The sequence below is a fragment of the Limulus polyphemus genome, unplaced genomic scaffold (assembly GCF_000517525.1).
Source record: "Limulus polyphemus unplaced genomic scaffold, Limulus_polyphemus-2.1.2 Scaffold2624, whole genome shotgun sequence".
In the NCBI taxonomy this organism is placed as follows: Eukaryota; Metazoa; Arthropoda; class Merostomata; order Xiphosura; family Limulidae; genus Limulus; species Limulus polyphemus.
In genome coordinates this window covers 26,842-47,356 of record NW_013668234.1, presented here as the reverse complement: position 1 = coordinate 47,356, position 20,515 = coordinate 26,842, and the positions used below count along the sequence as shown (strand labels likewise).

Genomic DNA, 20,515 nt, shown 5'->3' with positions numbered 1-20,515 from the left:
AAGAGGTCACATGACCGGAACTGTTGCAAAACTTAGAAGAGGTATCTAGGTGTTGGTTTAGAGTAGGGTTGTTTTGTTCAATTAAGATGGATTCCTTGACTTTTCGTTTGTTTACATTGGGTTCTTTGTGTAAAATGTTTGTGTTTTTAATAGATATACTATGTTTTTTTGAGTTGCAATAGTGAAAAACATGGGATGCTTTTTATTGTGTTCTGTCAATCTGGTTTCCAATTTTCTTCCTGTTTCTCCGATGTAGAATTCTGGGCAGTTATTTATTGCATGCTATTTTGTAAATGACGTTGGTATTGTGTGATTCTAAATAATTTTTGTTTAGTAACGATTTTAATTTAGGGCCGGGTTTTTGTGAGAATTTGACGTTGACAGGAATATTGTGTTTAATGGCTAGTTTTGTCCAAGCGTGGATAATTCTTGAGTTGGTTTCAGGAGCAAAAGGTAAACTGCAGTGTAATGTACTGTTGTTGGGTTTGTTAGTGTCAATTTTGTTCGTGAGTTGAGTTTTATTGTGGGTAATGTTGGAGTTTTTCAACTATAGCTGGTGGGAATTTATTGGTGTGAATAAAGGAATGCTTTATGTGGTTAATTTCTTCATTTATGTATTCCGTTGAACAGTTTTGTGGCTGTGTTTCTGAGGTTTTTAAGTGTATCGATTTTTTGTGTGGTGTCATGAGTGGAATTCAGGGGATGTGGAGACCAGTGTGTGTGTTTTTGCGGTGAATTTTGGTTTTAAACTGTGTGTCCGATCTAATAATTTTGAGGTTAAGAAAGGATAACTGTTTATTGTTTTCATGTTCTTTGGTAAATTTGATGTTGGGATGAATGGAATTTATGTGTTTAAAGAAAGTTAGTGTGTGTTCTGAAGAAGTGAAACCAGCAAAAGTATCATCGACATATCTGTACCAGTATAGTGGGGGATGAAGTGCAGAATGTATGGCTTGTGTTTCGATCTAGGTCATGAATATATTGGCAAGAACGGACGAAACAGGATTGCCCATACTTAAACCATCTATTTGAAGGAAATGTTCGTTGTTGAAAGTGAAGTTGGTTTTAGTTTTTTCAAGCCATCTCCAACTACTATTGTGATGAATCTGTTCACAACGGAATCAGGGAATAGCAGAAAGGGAAGTTGGTGGTCTGTGTTTTGGCTATATATGCTGAAAAATATGTTGGAGAAACCTCTTTAACCCAACAGTAGTACTTTGTACTTTTGTCATGATTTATCTGTACCCAAACTAGCTTGTGAGACGCACAACTATGAAGTATATTTTTACCATAAGAGATGCCCTTAGTCCATAGATGCTCTGTGGCATAATGAGGAGCAACTTGAAGACAAGTTAGACCAAAGAAGACCTCAAATGAGGAGCAGATAGTTGATTTAGAGAAATGAAAAAACCATTGAATGGGAGAGTAAGTAGAATGATCCATACTGTCTCATTTCAACCTGTACAAGGGCCTTTTTTCATTAATATCTGCTATCACATTAGCACAAGATATCAAGTCCTTCATTGAACTAGTTATTTGTCTAACTAGATCCACATCAGCTGGTATGTAGTTGAAACTCCTGTATACATTTAAAGATATTGTTACCACCCTGACAACCTTGCCTGAACATGGAATGAAGAAATTACAAACTTTCAGAGTATTTCATTTCTTTAATCTTTCATGATAGAATTCAACCACCCAGCTGCACTTGGGAATCTTTATTACCCTCATAAGTGGCATGCTGGGTTTTACATAGACCCAAGTATTGAATATTAATGAATTGTAAATTAACTCCGAGTTTTCTTTTTTATGATATCACAGAAGACACAATAAGCAATAATCTGGTCACCTTCCTCACACCGCTCAGAAAGCTTGTTTATTTCAGATGATATCCTGTCAGTGAGTTTGGTACTATTTTGTGACCAAAGAAAATGAGCCATAACTGTCTAAAATATATCCATTGTAAAGTGCCAAGGACATGAACTTGGGAAGATAGTATTTATTCTGACTACTTTTACTTGATTTAAATAGAAAGCATTGCTTCTAGTGGCAATCTATATGATTGCTTATGACACATCTGTAACTGAATACCATGGTAAGCTTATTTCAACTTCAACAATACTTTTACTGTAGTAATCTTAATTTTTGTGTTACTGTTGGTAATATTAACACGACATGAAATTTACTCTAGAACAGTGTTTCTCAACCTTTTTGGTCCAAGAGCACACTAAATATAGCTTATAATATTAAGGCACACCGAATGATATAGCAATACAAACATTTATTTAGAATTTTAGATTATACATGTATTATTCATTATAATTAGAGGGATATTTGGGCCTTCTTTGCTGCACATAGATGCTCGATTCGAGGCTTGATAGTGCTTATGGTTACTTGAAGAGATTTGAAATTTTTTTCCTTATTTTTGTAAGCAAGACTCTTAATGAGTCTAACCAATAAAATATAGTTAGATAAAATTACTCATGAAAAGTAGAAATATGCAGCACAACTTGGTCAGCATCACAGCACACAGGTTGAGAAACACAGCTCTAGAACACCAATTTATTACCTCATTAGCACAAACTGAATAAGTGCAATATAATTGGAAATATTCTTTCACTTTACTATTGTCTTTATGAAATGGTCATTTTTCAGCTTTCAAAATACATAAATGGACGTACTACGTAAGAAAGTTGAGTTTTCTGTACCTTAAGGCAATAAAGCCAACTTTCATCAATGCCTTCTAGTGGACAATCATGAAAAGATCATGGTTCTATATCATCATCCATACAAATCATTCAAATGTTTTCCTGAGGTATTCAAAATTGCTATTTAGATGATAAATTATCATCACATATGTCAGTGTATTTTTGTGGGGTTCATGATCTTTGGCTTCTTAGAAAAATACACAACACACATGCCATTTCCTCAGATGACCTAGTATTGTATTTGGAGAGGCTCATTTATCAACACCAAGGTTTACATAGTTTATTTGATGTATATACATGACTGGGTATTTTATACAACTTATCTGATTTTCAAAACTTTCATGATGGAGCTATTTTGGGATCTTAAATCACTTTGTCCTTTATATTCATCTTTTTTTTTGGTATACCCTGTAAACATGCTAGATTTCTCCATGTTTAGAATTAATATAAGAATTGAAACAAATATAACTTTATATACCTACCTAATCATAATTATGTATATGGGTAACAGGTTCATATTCAAATTACAAGTGTGTTTTGTTCAACACAAAAGGCTCACTGGGCTATTACATTGATAAATGAAATACAGCACTAGGCAGTTGTCTACAAGTAAACAGAAAGTATCATCTGGAATTAATTTCATAGTATTTTTCTTTACGTAGACGAATTATGTATTCTCATCTCCGTACTTTTGTATGATTTACTGAGAGTTGTAAATAACTTTCTTGGTTGTACAGTATCAAAACTGATCTGACTTAAAGGCAAAATACTGACCCTCAAAATGAGGACTTTTCTAATCAATTTACTTATTTTCCATTTCCCAGTAAAATATTCCAGAAAAACATCATTTTTTTTAACCTGTAGCAAGTATAAGTTTAAAGACTAACTGTGCTCTTGTGAGTAGTCTGTAATTACTCAAGTTGATGCTGCATTTGCAAAAATACATATCAGTGTGGAAGATAGGACCAGTTCTTTATTTCTTACTCTTACAATATGAAGTCTGACTTCAGTCCTTCTTATTAAGTTTTAAATGAGCATGCATAAACACTTTTGGGACCAACCGAGTTTGTGTCATGTTGTAAATTTATATTATGCATGTTGTTTTGGACTACCATAGTTGTTTTAGTCGCATAATTATGTCAGTGATCAGATTCTCTCCCACAACATTTTCATTTGTTATAATTATAAAAAAAATTATTTAGTTTTCTGTTGGATAATTAGTTGTTATAAAAGCTGTAAAGTAAGTTTATGGACCGAATTTTTGTTTACATTGGACCCCCAAGTTTTAATATAGAAACATTTATTGTCATCCTACTGGAGGACAATAAGGATAAAAAGATCATTTTCATTTATGAATTTTTAACCTTCTAAACTGAATTTTAAGAAATTATTTTACAGCAATTACAGTTTATCAAATATACTTCCAAGTAAAATATAAGAATTTAAAATATGTTGACTAAGACTATTTTTGATAATGTGAAAGTTACACTACTTAAAAACTGAAGTAACTTCCTCGCCGACTAATCAGTCTAGATTATGACAAAAGCAATTAATATAGCATAAAAAAGATCTCTGTTCCAGTTGTAGTGCTATAAAATTGATCTCCTAGGAGTTACTGTACTGTGTTGAAGAAAGTACAGTCATGAAAAAAAATGTACTGGAATCTGCAACATTTATGGGGAAACTCGAGAGAACATAGGATTGATCAAGAACTTTTCCTCAAGATGAAAAAAAAATGTTTAGCAATACAATACAAATAGTTTTTGATAATGTGGCTTGGAAATAATAGGTAATTATAAAATGTTATAAAGTGTTAGTATTTGAAGAGTTGTTGATGAGAAGTTTACCTGTACTCAATCTAATCTCTTTGTATTGTTTTTTAATATCTTCTTAAAGGCTATTTTCATGTAAATAGTACTTTTACTCTGTGTACTAGCAAAAGTTCATTAAGATCAGTTTCACTTTTACATTGCTCTTAAGTACTTTAAAAAGTGGTACCATTTGTGAACTGTTTGGAGACAAGTTATTCAGCTTTGGAATGTAAATAGCAATTCAAGAAAATATCTTGCATATAACTGGAAATAATTTGTGATTCTGATGTTGCTGATTTGTGATATATTAAAGTGGTATATTAAAGGTGGCAGTTGGTTTCTTTGTGTCAGAAACTTTTAATGTTATTTTAAAATTTAGTACTAGCATCCCATGTTTAGTACATTTTTCTTTCAAAGCAATTTTCCTATTGGAGAACTTTTTCTATTTAGCATGGTTTTGAAATAGAAAATGGGATTTTCCAAGGCAGCCACATATGCATGAGATGTGGTATATACTAAGTTTCCCTTTGAAGGAGAGTACTTACCATGTCGGGTCTTCTGTGCTGATAAAATTGGCCTTTTTTGGAAAAAATTAGTGACAAAAATTTTATTTCCTCTGAATAAAAGCATGCACCTGGGTTTAAGGCAGAAAAAGATAGGTTAACCATTCTTCTTTGGGCCAATGCTCAGGGAGAGTTTAGATTGAAGCCTATGCTTGTATGTAATAGTAAAAATTCATAAAATCAACTTAATTTGATAAATTTTATCTAATGCGATGTAATAACAGTGCATGATATTGTTGCTCAAAAAATAAAATCTGCTGTGAAGTTTGAATGAATCACTGTATAGGGTATATAGCTAGGTCTTGGCTACATTACTTTATGATCTGTATACTGGTATGCCTTTATTTTCAGGTTTATTTAATGTTTGAGTATCTAATAACTACTGCAAAACACATTTAAAAGTTTCTATTTCTAGAAATTTTTTAATCAGGAATGCATACCCTCCTTATTATATATATTTTTGGGGGAAATGGATTTTTGTTTTGTACGGTGTTTTTCAGAAACACATTTTTACTGTGCTAAATGTGGGGATGCTAATATTAATTCCAAAGTATATTTTTCTTCACATTAAGTCATTATGGTATAGAATCATCTATATATCAGCATATTTGAAAACATTCCCTCACCTTACCCTTCCATTGCCCAATAAACTCTTGTGGTAATAAAGATAATCACTGTTGACTACACCCAGAGTATAAAACCAGCAGGTTAAATATTTTGATTTTCTTTTCAACAGTCTTCCTTATCAGATATTCTCTATAGAATATCTAGATATCTGACAGATTTCAATACTTAATCCTCTTTGTGGTTATAAAAGTAGTTGATCTGATAAAGGTAAACGTATACCAATAGCACATTTTCCCCAGAGTCAAACAGTTAAACTAAATTGCGAATAACATCTTAGTTGACTGGACTGTCTTTTATACATTACTACAAATAGGGTACAATAAGTGATTTGTTTTCAAACAATATCTTTTACAACTTTCCCATACTTGCTTTACATTTATTCCATAAATCTTGCCAGTAATTGAACATTATAAGAAACATTTAAATTTTAGGACATTTAGCAAAAGATGTGGAATATAAAAAGCAATGCTTTTATTTCCTAAAGTGTATATATCTATGTATATACACAAAGACACACACACACACACAAATATATATATATATATAATACATAGCATTTCCTGTACATGTTTGTTACTTCAAATAACTAGTAAAACTTTCACTTCCATTATCTTCAACAGAGACTGCATTTTGTTTTTAAGATTTTGCCATAAAACATTGAAATTTTAACCATGAAGTAATAGTATATTGTTCATGATTTATTAACCATTTTATTCGAGATATAGTTTGAACTCATATAAACAAAAACATTCCCAAGAAGAGCTCAGTGGGAAATTATGAAAGATATATAATAATTTTAACACAAGCTATAAATATTTGATTTTATTGAAGTTGAAACCAAAGTGTTTTACTTACAAAATTAACAATAACCTATAAAACAAAATGTAGCTAATTTAACAAATAACAATCTTGAGTCTGCCCTAGTTACATGTACTTAATGTATGCTGTTACAATATTTTTTTTTGTAACAATATCTAGACAAGACATTTGAAAAAGGTTACCAATATGTACAAGTTACTTTATACTTTGAAGACAGCACACATACCATATTATAAATTTTGTGAAGAGAGAGAAAAATCAAGTCAATAAGATAAAGGGATAAATTACAGTTCAAAAAATCCTAGATGAATTACAACAGTACTAATACATTACTCATCTTGAGCAACTTATAAATAGCATCACCAGTAATTTAAAATAAAAAAAGCTATGTATAACAGATTGAATCATTACAAGACTGTGTCCACATTCAAGGCTGAGGGCTTTGGATGCAATTATCAAGCCTCTGATCAAATCTCTTAAAAGACAAACTGTTAAAAGCTACAAGTTTACAATCCTAAGATTCTTTTTTTACATCTTTTTCTTCTTCCTCACTAAAGTTCAACCAACTTTGTTCTACTACTGTAGTTACCCTTTTCTCATATTCTCTCCTGTTCTCTTGATAAAGCTGAGCAGCAAGGCTATTTGCTGGACTGTTAGGGTTAGGTTCATCAAGAAGTGACTATAAAGAGAAAGAAAGAGATATACAATTATGTTTATTAGCAATGAAAAAATTTCTTCCATGAAAAATCCCATAATACATGTTAGAAAGACCACTGCTATGTTCACTTAGCATATTAGTAGTAGTAACATATCCTTTAAGCTAATCTCACCTAAGCTTCTATCTAGAGACATCATGGACAAATCCTCGTTGAACACAAAGACTGGGGAAAATTAAAAACTACTGTTTTACTTTTTATGTTTAAATATTATTTCACCAAACTATACTGTACATATTCAGCACGAGTGTGAATTTGACTTGTCAAAATTTTTAAATTGTATGACCTTACTTGGGAGTGAGAATAAGGAATAAAAATTAAAAGTTTAGCGATTTAACATTGAATTTACAATATTATTATAAGCCTAGAGTTAACCGCACACCAGTTTTCATCATATCTACATTTTAATACTTAAATAATATTAAATATTTTAAAATCATAACTAGTAATAAATTGTATTTTGTTTTCAAATGTGTCTAAAACTTGCATAAATCAATATGGAATTATTTTCAATATTTTGGATATTTTATTGGTTCTTAAACATTCAAAACACTTTACCTGCAAATACAAAAGGTGATAAACAGTTTTTGATAGTGCATTATGAAAATTAATGACTATTATTTATTACTGAACAGCAACTTTTTCTAAATCTATCATGTAACTGAACAGACTTGCCTGAATAGAAGTAAGGATTGCTGAAACATCATAGGTAGGGCTCCACCGATTCTGCAGAATATCTAGACATATACTGCCATCTGCATAAACTGAAAAGTATAATACATGAAGTGTTACGATGCAGTAACCTTTTCATGTAATTTTGGATTTCTTAACTTATTGAGAAAAGTTATTCAAACTGTTACTTTCTCTGATGTTAGTAATTCACTCTGTCCTTCAAAACTAAACACAAGTAGCTGATAAAACACTATTGTGTTGTTGACAAAGTTTACAAAAATAAACAGTATTTAAGTGTTTGAAAAAATGTGGATTCTGAAACAAAATTTTCAATCTACAAAGGGAACAACTGTAGGTTACAGCTGCAGTGTTTAATCTATATGGTAAACAACATACTGTTCATGGGGTAGCTTTAAAAGAAAACAGACTTTATGGATTTAATCCTTTATACAAACAGCAACAAAACTAAAAATCTGTATTGAAAGCCTAAAATTTTTTACTACAATAATCCATTTAACTAAGTAATTATCTACTTTTCTTCTAGAAAAATCATTTGCACGAGCTATTTTAGTAAACATGTTTGCTTTTCAACGACACTTCCTTTCTGGATCTGGGCCAGAAACTTAAGTGTTGCACCATTACTTTAAGTAATCAGATGTTTATTTTTGTAAAGTCAGAAATAAGCTAGACTATATTTTTTCATTTACAATCACTTAAAACTTAAAATTTTACTTTTTTTTTTAATAGAAAATATTTCAGCTGATTGAGGTCTTGCACAAGGTGAAGTATCCATTCGATTGAGGTCTTGCACAAGGTGAAGTATCCATTCCATAAGAAGTTTAGAGTCATAAGTGAGCTTTAATCTGATTATTTGTATTTATTGATAAAAAAAAATTTGAATTTTTCTAATCTATAGTAAATTTACAAGGAATTTCAAAATCTCAAAAAATCAGATATTACACAAGACAATGCTCTGTATCTACAAACATTTGAATGGATGCTACATTTGTCTGTGTGTATATATACATGTGCACACACAAATACACAGTATTTCCATTTAATAACACAACTTGTTAAAATGCATTTAAAATTCTTAAAAACAGCAAACTTAAATGATAGCTTCATTGAAAATGCATTGACAAGATCGTTAATAACTAATTTTACGAGTTTTTAAATCTTTTTTAAATACTGGTATGCAGGTAATTTTTATAGTAAAATCTGATACAATTTACATAGAATTTAGTATATTTAAACTGTAGCCTTACAGTTTTCTCTTTCATGATGGTAAAACTAGTACCTTTAACAAGGGGTAACTGAGAAACATTTACTGAATAACTTTTTTTTTTTAGTTTGTTTAATGAGAAACTATTCGCATGTTGAAATTCTACATGGAAAAAGAAGCTATCAATCTATTTTATATACTACAAAGTTTGTACTTGCTAACTATCTAATGCTACTGTACAAAGATCAGGCCAGTATCTCATGTTTTTTAAGAGCAAATGACATTATAAAGTTTTAAAAAATTGTCTGATCTCTCACCCCTTAAATCACCTACAAAATAAAATATTCACATTTTGCATTCTGTTTGAAAACTTTCAAGTTTCTAAAGCTAAACACAAGCAAAATATACTCCTGAAAGTTGGGATTATTTTCTTCCTTACAATGTAACTTATATGAAGCTCCTTTTCTTCCTTATATGAATTAGAAATTTCTGAACCTTCAGTTATTACTTGAAACACTTTCCTTTATGCCGTGTCTTCAAATAAGCTAGCTATATTATGATTTTGTACTTTTTTATGCAACAGAATGGTAGTAAGATAATGTTATTGCCCCCCCCCCCAAAAAAAAAACACACTTATTTTATTCTAGTAAATATTTTGACAAAAACTCTTGCTGATAATTTGAAATTACGAAATCTTTTGCAAACTTTGCCTCTGCAGGAGCTTAGTGGGGGTGGTGGTTAATTAAAATACAGTGATATATGTACTAGTTATTTATTTTAGTTTTAGCAATATATAACGAGTATTAAAACATTTCTTTCAACAAAGTGGAGTAAAACATCACAACATTAGGCCTATGACTGCATTATTGCTAATTTACCATATGTAAATGGCACAGGTGCTTTGCACCAACCCATCTTCTATGAAGCTATACATAGCAATGTTTACTATAATTCCAAGTTTACTAAGTGTATCTTCAAAAAATTTGGTAACATTTCCACAAATATTATAAGTATGTCGAGCACACAAAAATCAGAATATTTAATGAAGTATTTTTGTTTGTGAATTTACTGAATCAGTTACATTCAGACACTGACTAGTCTGATGCAAGGTGGTTTTCATACAAGAAATAATACATTTTTCATCTTACAATTTTCAAACTTTATTTCTATAACCTTTAGCACCTTGTTTTTTCAGTAAAATGTCATATCTTATCTCTTCTTTTCTCCACTCTAACACTAACTGTAGCAAAATCAGCAATGTAAGGTAAAACAAAAAGTTGAAAAATATGAAATAAATCTAAATCTCCTTTTTTTTCTTTCTAGAATGATTGCATATTGTAACAAACAATTATTCATTATTTCGACAAACAGCCAAAGCTAATACTTTCCAAATCCGGGTTCATTTAGCTTTATTGCTTTCCATCTGCACTTAGACCCGCTCAGAGTACTCCAAAACTCATTTATCACAGCCCGACAGTTTGGGTAAAACAAACAATTGAGTTACAAGCGCAAAACCAAGGAACTGCAAATAGGCCTCATGCACATAGCATGCGACAATACTGACTATCATGAGAAAAATTTTGTTCATTGAAGTTTTCTTATCTATCCTAACATGGTTCTCATTTTCTATGGTTTAGTTACTTTTATAACAATAAATGAAAAATATATGCCAAAATAGTCAATTTAGTACTTACTCATCTGAATTCCCACTTTTTGCTATTGAAAGATGAAGCATTGTGCATCTAATTTTTTGTAATGATATTAGTGTTCCAAAATATTTTAAATGTTTATTTCAAATTTAGAACAAAAAACATTATCTTGCACAAAATACATTATGACCAAAAATTACTATAATTTGACTGGCTTTCTAACTAAGCTACAAGTAGGTCAAAAAAATTCCATTAGCTACTTACAGCTCAACAATAACATCCACTCATCAAGAACCTAAGATAAATTGTATAGAAATGTATGCCAAAAAGAAACAACCTTCAGTAAATTCTTGTAGGGGACAAAATTCTTTCTATTGTTTACAAACATGTCTATTAAAGGAGGACACGTGGTGTAGATAAGTTAGTTGAAAACTATGACAAGATGGGAGGAGCCTCAATGGCAGGTGTCACAAATTTACATCACTCCCAATCGAGGTGTAAGGTTGAGATTTTATTATGACCTGCCATTATCTATAGTTTCAGTTTCTAGTCGGTTGACCTCTCTGACAGTCTTAGAAGGAATGAAGAAATTAAAAGTAAGAAAGTCAGTAAGGAGATGCATCAGATGACAAACGAAGTCATGATTAAGAATTTAATTAAATATTTCATGTTGAAATTAAGCAATTAAACTTAGATAATATAAAACTTTGGATTATAATGTTGTTTTTTAAGCCAAGTTTATCAACATACATTTATAATAAAGTTCTTTAATAAAATTTTGAATGTAATTCTACAGAAGGGTTTTGGCATGTGCACTTTACCTCCCCACCATACACATAGGGTTGAGTGTGAGACACGACTTTCATATCACAAGCATATTGCCTAAAGGCACAGTATACAGCTGTCATTTCTTTTTTTTTTTATTTCATTGTAACTTAGATTCAAAACATTCAACAAATATGCTTTATGCTTGATATTTCACATATTTTTATTGATAAGTAACTGATTTTTATGAATACAAATGCAGAAGTAGCCAGAATACTGTCACAGGGCTGGTAGCAAGAAATTGGCATTAATTACTTTATGATGCAAGAAAATGGTGGCACTGATAAGTGATATAATCAGTGGTTAATAGTTTAAAGCCCAAACCAACAAAAGGCTAATCAGAACCCAATTTCATTGACCTTTAATTCTCTCAGCAATTTATTATCTACAATCTAATATAACCAACATTCAACAAAACCATCATGAATGGTTGTTTATGAGAATCAATCTATTCAGACTAATAGATGATTTACGAAGTTTAAGCATTAAAAATTTCTACATCCAAGATCCTTACCACTGCCACTCAGAAAATTGCCTTACCATTAGGATGAAACATCTTAGATATAAATCTAACAGTAGGTGGTCTGTTTGGATATTCCTCTGTGAATTCTAAAGTCAGCTTGAATGTACCATCTTCAAAAGGTGTATCATGAGGTCTGAAAAAAAATTACTTATGAGATATCTATCTGTCTATATATATATATATATATATATATATATTACTTATTATTTAATTACTTAAGTTTAACACAGTCTTATTTTTTTTCCTAGGAAATAACACTTGTCAGATGTGTGTGTGACCACTGTACTGGATTTCTACACAGCGAATTGTAATTAAGTTTTGCATTATTTAGAGTTCTATTTTAGAAATCAAAGAAAAGCTAATGTTGAAAGCTGCTTTTCTACAAATATATTTTAGTCATTATACCAAAATGGTCTTTGAGACAAATTAAAAACTACAACTGAATCACTAAAACTTGCTTTATAACACAGCACAAAATGAAAAACACAACTAGTCCACTGAAAAAGTTAACTGGTTTTGGCATTAGTGCCAGTGGGTTGAAAAAACAATTCTGAAAGTAAGATCATTCACAATGTAAACTGGCATGTTTCTATTACAGGATTCTTTCTAATGTTGTACAGAAGTTTAAAGTACTGATATACATGTGATCTAAGGTACCAGAGTTGTTCTGTAGTACTTATCCATAACTTCTATGGCTTATTTGTTTTGAGGTAGTTCATCACAATTCTGGTAGGGTGACACCTGGTATTAGCCTATATTAGGACAAACACCACAAGTCCACTTATCAGAAGCACAAATTCATTCCTAGTGATGCCTTCTGCACTATAATCAAAGGCTCCCATAATCATATAATTTTCTATATCACAAAATTACCAAAATTATGTTGTAAAACACATTTTTTTAAGACATTAAAAAAACTTCCTTTCATCTAAGTATTTCAATTTTTTACTTATTGACCAGTTTCATTTTATAAGTATCCAGTCAAAATTTCAAATTGCTTGCCATTAACATTTTTTTGAAACTTTCACCAACTGCATTAGTCAACACATCCAGCTATTATTCATTGTTTAAATATGATAAACGTAATAATAATATTCAATAAATTTGAACTTACCAGAATATCTTGACATCACTATGACACTCTCTTAAGCCTATGTATAATAAGACTTAACTGATGTAACATCATAGAATAAAATCACCATAACTTTCAAATGAATATAATTCAAGACAAAAAAATGTTCAGGAATAAAAAGAATACCTAAATAAACTAAAAACATTCCCATACCTTTGGCTTGTATAACTAAGTCTTCAAAACTTTGCAATGAATTCTGCTGTTCTTTTGTGCAGGAATTACACTTAATCACTTTCTCATGAAACCATAAATTTCTTCTTGCATCACTTTATTAATCTTACACTGATAAAAATAGTTTGTAATCTACTTTAGCCAATGGTGTTTATGCTTTGCTTGTATTCATTGTCAAAACTGTTCTCATGATTTTATGATCTTACAGCATGTGGTTTGAACAAAAGTCTCTAATGATAAATCATCAGACAGAGAATGAAATTCAAGATAGAAACAAGTCTTAGTTAATTGTATTCTCAGGGGATGGTAGCTTCTATGTTTTGGGATGGTTAGGAAAATCTTCAAATAAAATCTCTAAGTGCATTGTTTACAGGCAATACTCCTTGGAGCTTTGCAGAAATTTAAATTTTGACAATTATTTTACATTTTTCTTTGTGAATTACAGTTAGTAAATGTTATCAAATGACGAAATATATATTCTAAAAATTGAGTGAAAACTGTTGAAATAGAATTACTATATTTACTAAAATTTTGAAATCTGATAAGCAGATGTCCACTCAACACACAAAAGGTGGTCACCTGTCTAGAAAGGGTTAAAATGACCATATTCAATAATGTTGCACAAAACATACAAATCACCACTAGTTGTTAAGATAAAAACCCATCAACCATTGGTAGACAGGTGAAACTTAACACATCTGTGGAGATTGAAGATTAATGATGTTTCTCTTGATTATGGTTAACCTTGATAGAAGTTCAAACAAACTGTAGTTCCTGCAAAGCTGAAGCACATCTTCTTGACTAAGTAAGACTTGTTCTTTGGTCATTGATAAGCAATCCAATTAAATTGTGGAATCTGTATTGAATCTACAGGTGAAGGAGTGGCAATGTTTAATGGTTGTATTGTGCAGATAATTGATTTCATGATTATATCCAAGCTGTCAAGTGTAGATAACGTTGTCTGATGATCTATATACAACTTTCCCACTATAAACCTGACATACCAAAAGAAGCTGAAATTACCTCTAAATCTGTCTTGTTTCTATCACTTGGAGAGTTATGATGACATATATATTTATATTAAAAACCTTCCTCTACCACACTAACAGTTAAAATTATTTTCTAATTATGTGGGAACAATAACCAAAACTGATCAGTGATGAAAAAAATACAAAGTGTCAAATCTACACAGGGTACTGTCTTTCCAGTGCAGATAATTCTTTAAAAATATGTTGAAACAAATATATATTCTCACAACTGGATTTATAAAACATGTGCACAACTAATGGCACACCAATTTTTTGAAATTGAATTCAAATGTAATTTTACACAACATATTGAATGTTTCATTCTTAATTTTTTTTCTTTTTTTATGTAATGCACAAAGCTTTTCCCTAATTAACGTTATGTTGAGGTCAACTGTTGATTATAAGCTCAAGAGTTTGGCACAAGTTCTACAGTCATGTAAAACTGTGATAAAAATTATATGTTCCAGCATAGAGTTACACTTTTTATTCATAAATCAGAATAATAAAGAAATGACAGAACAGTATCAATCTACAAACTAAAATTTTTAATTCAATTACAACTTGGCATGGGACATATTTTTACACACACACAGATATATATATATATATTTTTATAATAAAAAAATAATTTTGTTTTCCTGAGAAAACTTTGAACAAATTAAAACTAGCATAACTTTATAACATACAAGGCTTTTACATCAATGCTAAGATTACATTGCAATACCTTCAGAAAATGTAGGTCATTTAAGATCTTTTAGTGTGCTACAAACTGATGATGGTGACCTACTTAAGATGCTGTATAGGCCAAGGCTGAAGAAAGCAAACTGTGATTACAAATATGAAAACAGTCCACTGGCACTGAATTTACACTAAATCTCAAGGCATCTCCATTGGTTTACTTTACAACAGCACATACTCTTAACTGAGCACTCTATGTCATGGAATTTTCAATGAATCATTCTAGAAAGTTTCTGAAATATTTTAATACCTTCATCTGTGCTCATGTTCTTCAGCTTTTAACATTTCAAGTAAAAAAATATGTAGCTTGTACTGTGTATATGCATTTATAGTTGGCATCTTTAAATATAAAAAAAACTAAATGTAGATATTATGATAATGATGTGTGAATGTAAATTTCAACACAGATATTATATGTACTAGATTATACATAATTACAAATTTTGCAATGTACTTGTTACTAAAAAATTAAAACACTGGGGTTTAAAGCAAAAAACTAAATCGAAATGCATGGTACACAGTATCGTAATCAGAAGCAATATTGTACTGTGGTCAAAGTTAGGTTTGAAGCTATAACAGAGAGAGAGAGTGAAAGAAGCAAAAAAAAAAACCCGAGGATATGACCTTGCTGTCCTCAAAGCTAGTTACAGCCATGATGGTAAACATATCCATTAATTATAATTTTAAAAGGTTTTGAAAAATTATGAACATTAGTTTTATGGAATTATAAAATTATAATAGATTTTCAACTTAAAAAAAATCATTAGTTTATCAAGTTCTAAAATTATATATGTAAATATTAAAAACTTTTTGTGTGCAAGCTACAGTCTATACACACACATATCTTGAATTGACTATGCTCCGTTTCTAGCAAGTTATTATTTGAAACTCTTTAATGAAATTATTATTACTGCCTGCAGTATGTTTTAAGAGCATCCTAATGCACAAAATGAGATATATTAGGCTGCAAAACACCAATATTCTTATCACTAACTCTGTCCAACTTGAATTTATTTTGAATTACACACTAGAATTAATATGGTTCAGAAGTACACTATTAATTGTGTGCAAATATATTGCAGAAAACTTGCTATATAAAACAAACATTTGTTTGAACAATAATGTCATTATAAAAAGAAATTATGCCTGTTGCAACTTAAAATGCGCAATGAGACAAGAGGATGCTAGCTCTCCATTTAGTGGTGACAGTCAAGATGATGAACCTGAACACAGCAGAGGAAAGTGTAAACAGCATTGACAATGGGAAACATTTGTCCCATTCACAGTGTGAGGGGATGGGAACACTGGAAAATAAACACCCCACCTGCAGTGAATGGGTTAACATGAAGTCCCTATCCAAGGCATAAACCAGAGAACCATAGTCCAGCGGAGATTTAATATGGGCTACAGCTGGACAATTGGTGATAGTTGCTAGCTGATGGCCTCATTAATTGATTATTACAGTGTTTCTCAAACTCTAATACCTACAAATAAAGAAAAATTAAAAAAAAACAAGCTGCCGTGAATGATGTCAGCCAGCAGTTTGAAATTATTGATAATGGCAGATAGCCTTAGTACTTTTGCCACAACAAAGATAGGTTAAGCAAGTTTGGTGGCAAAAAATTACTTGATAGTTATAACATTAAAAACATTAATCATTGGAAACAATAATTCTGATTAATTGATTATTTTCATGACAATCTATTTAATCATAATTTCGATTTATCAACTGTTGGAATTGTAGTAATCAAAAATAGTAATAATCAGGAAACTACTTTTGGTTAATGGATTTAATTATAATTTCATAATCCATTAGCTTACATGACATTATTTGGTGTAATCACTGTTCATAAACAATCGATTATATCGACCACCTTTAGTGAGGGCATGATAGAAAGTTAGCAAAGTACACCTATCCACTTCACAAATGATGGAAGATAGGATGTTCACTGTTCATTGTCCTTGTCTTAATTTTATGCTGTTTTATAAGTCAAATAAAAGTCAGCTTATAGTCAAAAATAAGTTCTAAGAACTGTGTCTCAGCTTCTATGAGAGTTAAGCCCCTTCCGTTTCTAGTTTGGAATTAGGGTACAATCACTACTGGCAGTAGAAATGCATGCAAATTGTTTCAGAAAGTAAAAAAAAAAAAAATTGAAATTTTTTGCTGTGTTCTATTCACATAATTTACTGAGGGTAGTGAAAATAAACATTTTATTTTGGATGTCTAGGATCATAAATAATCCAAATTCAGCTATTTTGTGTGAAAAACATTAAGTTGCAAGTTTAATGTAAGAATTAAAAATGAAAAATATAATAAAATTTAATAAATATGCACATACAATAGGAAAAGTAATAAATAATAACAAAAGAACAAAGAGGTGACTAAAGAGTATTGAACAATAAAAACCTTTTTGAACTAAAAAACGAGACATCTTATTAAGAGATGTGTGTCATAAGCAATGAATAATCAGAAAACAAGATACAGGACAGGAAGATGGTGATTGTGTTTCTGCAGTCATGAGTTCAAGGTCACTTGAATGTAAGTCTGTTCACATGAATTTTCTTACCTATAAAAAAAAATGGAGAAAAATAAAGTGCCCACTTCCCCAACCAACCATGGAGTCCTACAAGAAGCCTTGTTACACCATGAAAAGCTCAACACAGAGGACAGTGCAATAATGCCAAGGTTTTGTGGGCACTATACCCAAACACCAGTGCCAGATATAGTATCTAAAAAACCCACTTAGGATATCCATTACTGGTTCCTTGTTGACCTCAACCAAAGAGGACCACTTGATTGGCATTAAGGGAATCATCCCACAAGGCCTCCACGTACAGGAATTAAATTCCAAAGTTATGTTGGAGTATATTAAGTTTGTAACCTTGGCATCACTCAACCAGCAGGTTCCTCTCCTATCCTTCACAGGTTGCCACACATAGTACACACATTAGTGGATGCTTGGATTCAAGAGAAAGTAAGCAGCAGAAGAACCACCTTCTCTGGGAAGTTCCCTCACCATGTACTAGAATTCACATTGAAATAGAAACCTATTAAAATTTTTCCTCAGAAAAACATTTTTGCTCTTTGAACTTTCACAAAAAACATCTAAAGGTGTGGAAAACAAGTCTAGTAAATGATTTTTTGAATGTGATTTTGAATGTGGCCTGTGTTAAAACTAAACTAAGAATAATATGTTATTTTCTTTTCTTGTCTAATAATGTACCTAGATGTATATTCAAGGTAAAATTTAACAAGGACACCATGTTAGTAGTGTTACAGTTAAAATTTTCTAAATTAGTGTTATTTAGTTTCAAGTGTTTTAATTGTCACCCGAGGTTTTTAAATTTTCCTATCTGAATTTTAGATATAATAACTAAAGGTTCCAAGTTCAAAGCCAAGTTAATAATGTAAAAATATCATGGTGAATTGTTGGAGAAAACAAAACAACAATACCGAAGCCATGTGGCTAAAGGATATAGCATAAAAATAAAGGATGATTAAATGAAAACATTTAGAACCTTTCAGCAAAAATTACAACAACAAAAAAAGAACACCAAGCAACATATGCATTTGTTAACTGGGATATGTGCTCAGCTAGTAATTTTTACAAGCAATGAATGAACACAGATATACATGTCTATCTTTTAGTATTTTCTACAAATACATAATTACTAGCAGCTTAAAAAAAAGAATCAACATTTATCAGAATTGTTTTTCTGCTCACCCAAAGATAACTGCATTCCAAATCATGATATTATTGTCTGTAGGAGCACCACTGACACCTGCTGGAGGATCTTCTTGTAATCTACAATGGATAATATGCATATAATACTAACATTTATCTCCATGTATTACTTAGCCTATACATAATCAAATACTACAAGAAAAACGAAATTATGTTGTGTTGTTGTTTTTGATACGAAAGATTCACTGTAAATGGGTGAATGATACTGACAGTAAAGTCGCACTACTAACTCCTAAGTTCAGGATTTTATATTCTATTATGGCCCATTCGTTTTTATCACAGATTATTGAAATTTCTTGATCCTACACATAGTAATAGTAAATAAATATCCAGGGCTATTTTATATTACAAGAAGCTAATTGAAATTCGCATACTTCATAAATTGTATGTCGATGCTACATTATACTCATTGTGCTCGGCATGGCCAGGTGGTTAGGGCACTCGACTCGCAATCTGCAGATCGAGGGTTCGAATCCCCGTCCCACCAAAACATGCTCACGCGGTGTCCGGACTAGGATGCTAGTCCTACTCCCGGATACACACCTCCAAAAGAATTTGGTGGTGTGAGAAACACCATATGCAACTACTATTATACTCATTCATACTTCATAATCATAGGTTGAATCATTGAAATGTGAAAGTAAAATTTACTAAAACTAAAGTAAAATAAATCTTGAAATAATTAAATCATAAATGCTTAGCACAAACCTTAAGATTACATTTAGCATTTTTTAAATTTTATTTTTGGCGTAACTACGTGTAACTGTTAACTTAAGTTGCTTCAAACTTTAACTAGTTTTATCTTTAATATTAGAATGTTATTGGTAGTAGTTTTGTTAGGCCTAAATTCATAATTAACTTGAAGTTGAGTTTTGACTTGTCATCCCATTTTATTTAGCTCTTATAACCTAAGTTTAGCTTCGGTTACTATAGTTCGTAAATATAGGGTCTAACTAGACTGCTACTGCTATAAACATAATTTTAAAATTTGTAAATTGAAAACAGTCCCTGGAATTCATGGCAAAATTATAAGTACAAAATTCTACATATTAACACACATAAGTTATCATTAAAAAACAAAACAAAAAAAAAATTCTTAACCTTTTAAAATCTCGCATAAGTCTTCTTCTAGCAGGTGTGGACATTTGGAATACTACAGTAGTTAAAATACGAATTATCAATTACAGGTAAAGAATTTCGTAATTTTGAAAAAAAAATCACTTTAAATTAGATTATAAAGACCACTAATATTAGTAATAAAATCCACAACTAACGAAACTGCAATAACCAATGACAACACCACACAGCGTACTGTTAGCAATATTAGAATTTATCAGTTTCCAAGCCTCTGCTCGCAAAGAATTTTTCATCCGGGCATCTGACGCTTACGTCATTATCTACATCAACGATCTCTCTGAGTAATCGCTTCTTTATTGACTTTCCAACGAAGCCTTAAACAATAACACGAGTCGAATAAAAAAATCAGATTTTGACAATATTGTAAAAATTATTTCTGTTTTGTACAATCATGACAATAATAAATAAAATCTTGCTGTTTGTTACTA

At 30.8% G+C, this 20,515-nt stretch overlaps 2 protein-coding genes across 4 annotated transcripts in view; one reads left to right on the top strand and one right to left on the bottom strand.

Annotated features, from left to right (window-relative positions):
* Nucleotides 1-4,844, top strand: part of LOC106467465 (palmitoyltransferase ZDHHC2-like) — a 60,522-nt gene extending 55,678 nt beyond the window's left edge. For all 3 annotated transcript variants that reach the window (XR_002612425.1, XR_002612424.1, XR_002612426.1), the window contains one exon: nucleotides 4,318-4,844. The gene's annotated coding sequence lies outside the window, so the exon portion shown is untranslated. The remainder of the gene's footprint in view (nucleotides 1-4,317) is intronic.
* Nucleotides 4,845-6,159: 1,315 nt separating this feature from the next.
* Nucleotides 6,160-20,293, bottom strand: LOC106467466 (ubiquitin-conjugating enzyme E2 A). Its single transcript, XM_013927825.2, has 5 exons — nucleotides 20,052-20,293; nucleotides 18,930-19,010; nucleotides 12,153-12,268; nucleotides 7,920-8,008; nucleotides 6,160-7,207 (listed from the first exon to the last, which is right to left on the bottom strand). The coding sequence occupies exons 1-5, from the start codon at nucleotides 20,093-20,095 to the stop codon at nucleotides 7,043-7,045; spliced, it is 495 nt and encodes a 164-aa protein (XP_013783279.1). The 5' UTR covers nucleotides 20,096-20,293; the 3' UTR covers nucleotides 6,160-7,042.
* Nucleotides 20,294-20,515: the final 222 nt, after the last annotated feature.

Bases quoted from the DNA above. Each gene is read 5' to 3' on its own strand.
- LOC106467466 (XM_013927825.2), bottom strand. From the start codon at position 20,095: ATGTCCACACCTGCTAGAAGAAGACTTATGCGAGATTTTAAAAG. The intron at 12,269-18,929 runs GTGAGCAGAAAA...ATTTTTTTTCAG, and splicing joins TGGAATGCAGTTATCTTTGG to ACCTCATGATACACCTTTTG. The intron at 7,208-7,919 runs GCAAGTCTGTTC...TTCTCTTTATAG, and splicing joins CAATCCTTACTTCTATTCAG to TCACTTCTTGATGAACCTAA.